Source organism: Microplitis mediator, chromosome 7 (genome assembly GCF_029852145.1).
Source record: "Microplitis mediator isolate UGA2020A chromosome 7, iyMicMedi2.1, whole genome shotgun sequence".
NCBI lineage: Eukaryota > Metazoa > Arthropoda > Insecta > Hymenoptera > Braconidae > Microplitis > Microplitis mediator.
In genome coordinates, this window is record NC_079975.1 from 7492992 (window position 1) to 7502919 (window position 9928).

The 9928-nt window shown below is 26.8% G+C and overlaps 1 protein-coding gene across 1 annotated transcript; it reads left to right on the top strand.

Moving 5' to 3' along the window:
• The first annotated feature begins 663 nt into the window (after positions 1–663).
• Positions 664–9487, top strand: LOC130671306 (very long-chain specific acyl-CoA dehydrogenase, mitochondrial). Its single transcript, XM_057475113.1, has 7 exons — positions 664–926; positions 1049–1244; positions 2059–2277; positions 2929–3621; positions 5448–5804; positions 7200–7412; positions 7951–9487. Exons 1-7 carry the CDS (start codon positions 856–858, stop codon positions 8086–8088), a joined length of 1887 nt encoding a protein of 628 aa, XP_057331096.1. The 5' UTR covers positions 664–855; the 3' UTR covers positions 8089–9487.
• Positions 9488–9928: the final 441 nt, after the last annotated feature.

The window sequence follows — 9928 nt, forward strand, 5'->3', positions numbered from 1 at the left end:
TCCCATTAAAAATAAAAATGACATCTTTTGATTGTCCCAAGTAGTGATTCGAAATTACCATCATTTTAATGTTCAGTCGGAATAGATCAAGAGAAATTGACTATCAATTGACGTCAAAAATGATTCGATCAATTTTTTAAATATTAAAACTTTTAATTGTAAGTAAACCGCAAGTTGTATAATTTGACATCACTAAAAAATTTTCTTTAGTACGATTTAGATGTGAATTGACATTAAAAAATTTTTTGATCCGTTTTTTATAAACAGTTTTCTAGATAAATCACATTTGCGCGGCAATCGCAATTAAATTCAAATGACGACCGTCAATTTTACGCTGATCAATTGACGTCAATTTTTTAAAAATTGTTCAGGCAATTTTTCTGCCCTACATTTCTAGTTTCAAACCAAACAATGAAAATTTAAATTTAAGCGGCATTGAATTCCGATGCGCACGAACCTATTGCGCAGTAAAAGCGCCACCTTTTAAATAGTTGTCATCAAAATTGTACTTTTTGAACTTACTTAGCATCGAATGATATCCAATCGACTGCTAACAAAGTAAATGTTCAATTCAACAAATAAACAAAACAAAAACAAAAAACAGTAAATAAAATAAAAACAGTCTGTCATTCTACGTCACAGACTTTTTTTAGTGCAACAGCTGGATCAAAGTCCACTTTAAAGTGTCTAGTTTACAATACACAACATATACAGTATTCAAAATTACTATTTTATTTCAGTCATAATCTGACTTGCAACAAGTATATTTCTATTTTCAATTTCATATATTTTTTATAATAAATATATTGCGACATACTTTTCAGTGCCAAATTATTATAAATACAAAACGTAACAATGTTAACTGTGTCAAGAATTATTTTACAGGCTCCAAAACAATTTAATAAATTTGTTCAATTGAATACAAGGTTTGTTTATTCATTTTTTAAAATTTATCATTTTTAGTAATAAAAAATTTCTTTTTTTTCTTAATTAAGAATAATAATTAGAATTATTAATTAAATAAGTTAATGTTCTTTATTTAAATTAGATGTTTAGCAACACAAACAGCTGCAAAATTAGAAAAACCCGAAACAAAGGAAAAAAAAGAATCACAATCGTTTACTATGAATATGTTTCGAGGTCAATTACAATTAGATCAAGTTATTCCATTTCCAAAACCGTTAAATCAAGATCAATCGGAAACATTGAAAATGCTTATTGATCCTTTTTCTAATTTTTTTATGGTAATTATTATTATTATTATTATCTATCTATATTATTAAGAGAATAAGGAAAATTTTTTTCCCGCTATATCTATATGATAGAATTAGTTAATGTTATTGAAATTGGTATCATTAGATAGGTCTTGACTTGAATTTGTGCCTTTTCATACTTTAAACTCTTTTGAATTGCCAAGTATTGAGACAAATAAATTTATCTATATCATTCGAATTACATTTAAACTACGCGAGAAAAAAGACGATCGTATTCATTTTCTTTAAATAAATTAATACTTTAATTATTCTGTCACTAAATATGACTGAATGTCACTGAATATATATCTATATTATTTATATCGCGTTACTTATTTCAAAATGACAGACTTTTATACTCCCTTTTGGTTTTCGGAAGCTTCTCAAAGCCAAAAAAGTGTGCGTAGAAAAAAAAAGGATTCATTGACACAAAAAATGTTTACTCGCCTGAAGAAAATTTTTACTTACCCCAGTAAATTTTTTGCATTGTGAATTGAAAACAAAAATTTATTTAGAACTAGAAAAAATTACTTGGTGCAAGGAATTATTTCTTGATTAAAAAAATCTTTTCCCGCCCCAAGACAATTTTTGTATTTAATTGATAATGCATAAAATTTCTTGGTGCAAATTAAAATTTTGTGTGGCAAGAAGTCCTTTTTTTCTGCGTATTTTATAAATTTAGTAGTGATATTTAGGCAGTCACGTAGTGATTGCAGGTTGCTCGTTATTATTATTATTATTATTATTATTAATAATAATAATTTTATTGTTATTATTATTATTATTAAATAAAATTTTAATTTAGGAAGTTAATGACCCAGTTAAAAATGACAATACAGCAAAAGTTGATGAAAAAACATTACAAGTATTATGGGATTTAGGAGCATTTTCAATTCAAATACCAGAACAATACGGCGGTATTGGTTTAAATAATACTCAATATGCAAGATTAGTAGAGATAGTGGGCCAAAATGATTTAGGTCTTGGTATAGTATTAGGTGCACATCAAAGTATTGGATTCAAGGTAAGTAACACTTATATAAAATTTAAAAATCATCTCCCTTATCTGTGTATTAAATTTTAATCAAATTAATTGTTTACTTTTGTTAATAATTCACTTGCATAACAATGGAATTTGATCTTGAAAAATACTTAGTTTGTTTTTTTTTGCGTACATGATAAAATTTTAAATTTAAATAAGCTAATGAATAATTACTGGTATTATTTTTGTTGTTAAATATTTAATAATACAGATTATAAATAATATTTAATTATGAAATAGAAATCAACTATTTTTTTTGTGATTACAAAATGAAACGTCATTATAAATTGATATTGATATCAAATGATTTTTTATTATCGTTATATTTATTTTATATGATATATTTATAATTCTCATTAAATTTAATGACAAAAAAAATATTTAAGTAAATATTTGTTCAAACGTGTTTTCATTTAATTTTTTATTTGAAAAAAATCATTAAAAATTATTGAAAAAAAAAAAAAAAAATTAGATCTTAATTATTTTTATTGACAAAATTAATTTATAAAATATGACGTTCAATTTTTCTAAACTTATATCGTATTAGAACACTACCCTGATCATTAATCCACACAAATCATCATTTAATTAATTAATTTATGATTAATAAAAAATATTTAATTAAATTACTAGGGAATTTTACTGTACGGAACACCGGAACAAAAAGAAAAATATCTGACCCGTGTTTCTAATGGCGAGTACGCAGCATTCGCATTAACAGAACCAAGTTTTGGATCTGATGCATCAGCCGTCAAAACCCGCGCTGTCAAATCTGCTGACGGTACTCACTACGTAATGAACGGAAGTAAAATTTGGATTTCCAATGGCGGTATAGCGAACATTTTTACCGTTTTTGCAAAAGTCCCGATGAAGGATCCAGTAACAGGGGAAACTACTGAAAAAGTAACGGCTTTCATTGTCGATCGGAAATTTGAAGGTGTGACAAGTGGCCCACCCGAAGATAAAATGGGTATTAAATGCAGTAACACAGCCGAAGTTTACTTTGAAGACGTTAAAGTACCAGCTGAAAATGTACTGGTCGGTGAAGGTCAAGGTTTCAAAGTTGCAATGAATATTTTGAATAATGGCAGGTTTGGTATGGCGGCAGCATTGTCTGGTACAATGCAGGCGTGTATTAAAAAAGCTGTTGAACATGCCAATCAACGTGTGCAATTTGGTAAAACTATAAACCAATTTGGTGCAATACAAGAAAAAATAGCGCGAATGTCAATGCTTCAATATGTTACGCAATCATTGGCATACATGGTTTCGGGTAACATGGATTTAGGCAGTCAGGAATATCAATTAGAAGCCGCTATTTCAAAGGTTGATATTTTATTTTTAAAAATTTATTCTTGATCTAAGAATTTAATCTATTGAAAATTTTAAATAATAAAGTCATGTGGGGCAAGTGTGCGCAAACTCATTCATTTCGGACTGAAATGCATGAGTTTGCGCACTCTTACCCACTGCGCATATTTGCCCCACATAACTCTATATTTGTTTTCTTACTAAAGAAATTACAATTTTGAAATTCCCGCCATGAAAACTGAAAATTTTCAAAAAATGGAAGTTATTGGTTTCAGACGGATTTTTGAAAGTCGGGTTTTTATCAGATCTTGAGGTTTTGAGATCCTCGGAAGCTATTCTGACTAGTATAAGATGGACACGCATGTTTGTGTCTGTGTAAGCTCATTTTTGTGGTACGATATTTTAAGAACAAATCAGCTGATTTGAAAATTCGTCGCGGTAACCGAAAGAACGCATTAAGAGTTAAAGTTTAATAGATTTATAAGTGGATCAGCCGAGTAGTTTTCAAGTAATTTGGAAAATCAAAACAAAAAGAAAATTTTTTTTAAGTTTCTGCTGCATAATTTGTAAATCGCTCGGACAATTTTTCAAAAATTCAATCAAAGCTAAATCTCAAAGTCCTTTTGATTGCCGCAAAGTGACGTGCAAGTCAGTCGATTCGTTCCAAGTTATTGTCAGACATAAATTACTTTTTTCAGGGAATTTTTATTTTTTTTGGTCCAAGCGATTTTTGAGCTCACAAATTTACGAATACTGACGAATAAGATGAGCTCTAAGAGCTCGAAAACAGAGGGGAGTTTGAGAGTTGGCCTACGGGGTCTAGTACTACAAGAAATTTAGTAATTCCTTTGAACCAGTACTTGTGGTCGAGTGGATAACACTCTTATCTTCGCCCTGATTAAAAATATTCATTGAAAAGTATTGAAAAAGATGAGAATTGAATACTTTTGAATACTTTCTATATCCCAAGGTTTTCATTTGGACATAAAATTAATACTTTTCAATCCCAAAATAATACAAGAATTTCTAAACTTCTGAAGATTTGGAAAAGATTCAAATGAATTGATATTTTTGAATCTTTCTGAATCTTTCTCAATACCAAAATAATACCATATTGGAAGGTATTGAATTGATGAAAGATTGAATTCTTTTCAATCCTTTTGAATTCCATTTTAAGAATTAGAAAGTATTCAAATGATCGAAATTTCAATTCCATTCAATACTTTCCAAAACCTCCGTGGGATTGAAAAAAATTGAAATAATTTTCAATCCTTTTCAATGATTATTTTTAATCAGGGCGAATTCAAGTACTAGCCAGGCTCAGGTTTGAATCCCACAGAGATCAAATAAATTATTTTTCGCATGCATTGACCTGTGGGATTCGTTCCATATAGCCGCCAGACTGTCACCTATCTGCAATCTTGCCTACTAAAAAACACTCCGTGATTGCAAAAGAAAATATGGAAACAGAAATAGGAACAGATAGCTAATAATGATATATATGGAAGAGAAAAAGAAAAAAGATGGCCAGGAAACATAGTCCGAAAAAGTTTAGAATAGTTTATTAGAAATATATATAAAATATTTACCCAAAGAAAATAGGGCTTTAAATTGCTTGCAACGTAACCTAAAGACTATGTAATGTAAAATATGTAAAGAATAAAAACTGTAGAAAAAACGGAAGTTATACAGTTAAGATTGCAACAATTTATAATAATTCTTTTAGCCAAAAAATAACTTAATTACAAATTTGCAATAAATTAATTTCTTCGATCAAGAATATACTTTTTTCAGAGTAAATTAACTTAACTTTATACATCAATTGATTTAAAAATAAATAGGTATTCGCTTCTGAATCAGCGTGGTTTGTGTGTGATGAAGCTATTCAAATTCTCGGAGGAATGGGTTACATGAAAGGCACCGGATTGGAACGTGTAATGCGTGACATACGTATTTTCCGAATTTTCGAAGGAACAAACGACATTTTACGATTATTCATAGCACTCACTGGTATACAGTACGCGGGAGGACATTTACAAGAATTACAAAAAGCTTTCAAAAATCCTGCCGCCAATTTAGGATTAATTTTCGAAGAAGCTGCTAAACGTGCTACCAAAGCTGTTGGATTAGGATCAGCTCCTAATTTCGCTCATTTATTGCATCCTTCTCTTGCTGAAAGTGCTAATTTAACCAGCAAAGTAAATATATTTTCATTTTGTTTTTACTATCGAGTAAGAGACCTAGTACCCGATCACTCAAGTATTTGTACAACTGTATTTAGTCAAATTTAATAAATACCAGTCCTAATTCTCTGATCAGGTATTGGGTCTCTTACCTTACAGGTGGAAAAAAAAACCCGAGTCAAAAAATTTTATCTAGTACGGGTAAAAATCGATTAAATTTTTCATATTAATTAAGTAAAAATAAAACGTAAAATTGAATAGAAATAACGAAATTTTTGTTTCATCTAAAACAGATTAAATTTTTTGACCCGGGAAATAGTTGAGATCCAACGGAATCTAAGATTGACAATCTCATTATTCAAAATTCTAGATCGATGTTAATATCAATAGATCTAATGAGTTTAATATTGGTCTTTAGATCAGGGTTGCAAATTTTTTAATGAAAATATTTGCAATTAAAAATTTAATTTTTAATCCGTAATTGAAGTTATATCGATTAAAATTACGAAATTAATTTTTAATTCAACAACTTGAATTAAAAAATTGAAAAATTAATTTTAATCCAGAGACGTGGGATTCAAAATTGAAAAATAAATTTAAATGTACACACGTGGGATTAAAGATCGAAAAACTAATTTTCAATCAGACAAGTGAAATTAAAAATTTAAAAATTAGTTTTTAAATTGACACGTGGGTTTAAAATTCTAAAAATTAATTCTAATTCAGACACGTGGGATTAAAAATTGAAAATTACTTTTTAATTCAGATACGGTACGCAATCAGATAAGTAATCAAGACAAAAAATTTGACAGCATTTATAACAGAAAAGAATACTGTTTTACTTGACCATCAAGTTTAAATAATTTTAAACTTGAAGGTGACTCTTGATCGTCAGATATAATAGAATTTGAAATAAAAAGATTATTCATAGTTGAGACATTTAAAAATTAAATTTTTTGAATAATTTTCAGTGTAAACAGAAAATTTAAAATTAAAACAACACTAATATGATGTTCGAAATTAAAAATTTTTTATTTAATTTTTGATTAGAAAATAGAAAGTTAAAAAACAGAATATAATTTTTTAATCCCCTTTAGCTATGGCTAATTAAAAATTTTTATTTACTTTTCAATTATTAAATATGGAATTAGAGATTAGAAAGAAATTTGTTAATCTGGTTTTCCGAATTGAAAATTTGAAATTGAATTTTTAATTCAAAAATGTTGGATTAAAAATTAAAAAATAATTTTTAATTTGTTGTTTCTGGATTATGAAATATAAAAAAAAATTTAATTGAAACACTAATGCAATTATAAATTTAATGCGCTATTTGCAACCCTGCTTTAGATTACAATTTTTTTAAAACTTCTGTTTGATAAATAATTATTTTTTGTTTATTAATTAATATAGAGTATTGAATCATTTGGACAAACTGTAGAAGGACTTTTAATAAAATACGGACGTGGGATTGTTAATGAACAATTTGTATTGAACAGACTAGCACAAGCAGCTATTGATACCTACACATCAGTTGTGGTATTGAGTCGAGCTAGTAAATCATTGAATGACAAAATACCAAGCGCTGAACATGAATCAATAATGACTAAAGTTTGGTGCACTGAGGTAATAATTATTTATTGTTAATTCACTAAATATTCCTATTAAAAATGCTCATTTTTCCCAAGTCATACATGGGACCGTTGATAAAATACCTTCGCACTTTTGGAGAAGGGAGGGGTGTCGCTCATGTGACAAGGGGAGTCAGGGGTCTACGGAAAAGTAACATTCGCAGTTCATTGAACAATTTTACAAATTGTTCTCTCGGTTTTTAAAATTTTTTGTTACGATAGAAAGTCATTCGTTTCATTTTTTTAAGTATATGAATATTTCTATGTATATATTGATAGGGGGATCGCAGAAAATATAACGAAGGGGGGTCTAAAAAGGTAAAATTTTGCGTGACGTATTTTATAAATGGCCCCCATTTAATATTTATGATTACGAAGTCATTACAAATTAAAATTTACCAAAATATTTCAAGTGTAAGTGGGCTGTCTATAAAAAAAGTCTGAGCAATTGAGCAATAATTTGAATAGGAATATTTAAAAAACAATAAATTAAACAAAATACATAATTAATGAATTTTATTATTATTATTTAGGCGGCAAGTCGTACAGCGTACAACTTAAAAGTTGTTAAATCCGATAAATATTTGGATACATTCAATCAGTTGAAACATATATCAAGAAATGTATGTGAGAGTGGTGAATGCGCACAAAATACACCATTGGGTTTTTAAATAAATATTTAAATAATTACATTATTTATTATTATTATTTTTCATAAATTATCGAAAAATAATATCTATTAATTATATGAAGTTGAGAGAAGACTAAAGAGATTAAATACGACGTTAAAAATTATTTAAAAATGTGCCTATTGATGCCTTCCAAAATGTTAATTATTTTTTTATAAAAATTTTATTCACAGAAAAAAAAATAATTCCTTGGCGCGAAAAAGTTTCACTTGACCCAAGAAAATTTTTACTTGACCCAAGAAATTTATGAGTGTGAATGTAGCAGACATCAGACGAATTTTGAATTATTAATAAATAGAGTAAATAATAAGTAAAATAAAATTTAAAAAAATGCGCATTTAAAAAATTTTGAAATTCATAAGTGCATTTTTTATGAATATAATTTTCTTTATTTTTACTCTATTTGAATCGTTTATTTGAGAAACCCCATAAGTCGAGAAAACAAAATTTTTCAGGAAACACAAAAAACATTTTTTTGGAAAAACTTGACATTAAAATAATAAATAAATAATTGAATACAATAAAGTTAGCGTCTTTGAAAAAGATTCCAACAAGAAAAATTTAATTTTTTAACTGAAACTACTTAAAAAAATTATTTAAAGTTGATTGACTTATGGGGTTTCTCAACCAAACGGAAAAAAGAGTTATAAAATCATTGTTTTTTTAAATGTTTTCACTCTTCTAATGAAGAATTAAATATGTATTTGAACTCTGAAACTCAGAAATTACAAAAAATTATAATTAATTTAAATATTTTAATTAGTCATATAACAGTCAACAATTGAAACAATATTTGAAATTAATTTCCCAAAAAAGTGCGAATTTTAAATAAAAAAAAAAAAATTATTTCTGTAAAACTAAAACTGCATATGTTTATTTAAGTCATTGACTTATGGGGTTTAACAATTAAATGAAATTGCTGTCAACCCGTTAATTTTTTTTTAAACGCTGATTTGATGCATATTTTTATTGATTTCTATGGAGGGACATCCAAAGAACCCAAAAATTCAAAAAACCCAATTTCGTAAAAAACATGACTTATAGAGTTTCTTAAATACACGATTCATTTATTTATAATTTTAAATTTGTCTGACGTCTGCTGCATTCACACCCGTAGAAATTTTTTCAGTGTGAATTGAAAGCAAAAATTTTTTTTAAGCGAGAAAAACTCTTCCTGAGGCAAAAAAAAATTTTTGCTTCCAATTCATAATTCAAAATATTTTTGGCGCCAAGGGAATATTTTTTTCTGTATATTTAAATAAAATGTTATTGGTATTAATAAACAATGCAATTTTTATAAATTAAAATGAATATTGAATTACTGTATATATATAAATAAAAATTTGGTATAGTAAAAAAATAAATTTTCTACTTAAATTTACAGCCATTTATTATTTTACTCACATAATAAAATAATTTATTTATCAATCGGACTGTACATGATCTTCGAAAGACTTAAACATAAAATATCTTGTTTTTTTATGTTTATTAAGTTTTGTTTTTATAAATATTATTACTAATTATTATAAGAAAGTAATTAGTAGTTATTAATTAATTAATTATTCATTAAAAACTCACTCATTAAGATTTCAAATTGTAACAAATTTTTTTTTTTATCTAATCTCAAAGTAATTTATTTAATTGCAACTAAATAATTAAGCAATTTATGATTTTTTCAAATTTATTTACTGAGTTAATTTTTTTTAATTTTATTTATTTATTAAGATAAATTATCTTTGATTATTTTTATTATTTTTTAAAATAATTTTAAATGGAAGCACATGACTAAAATTACTTCAATAAATTTATTATTTTTTTAAAT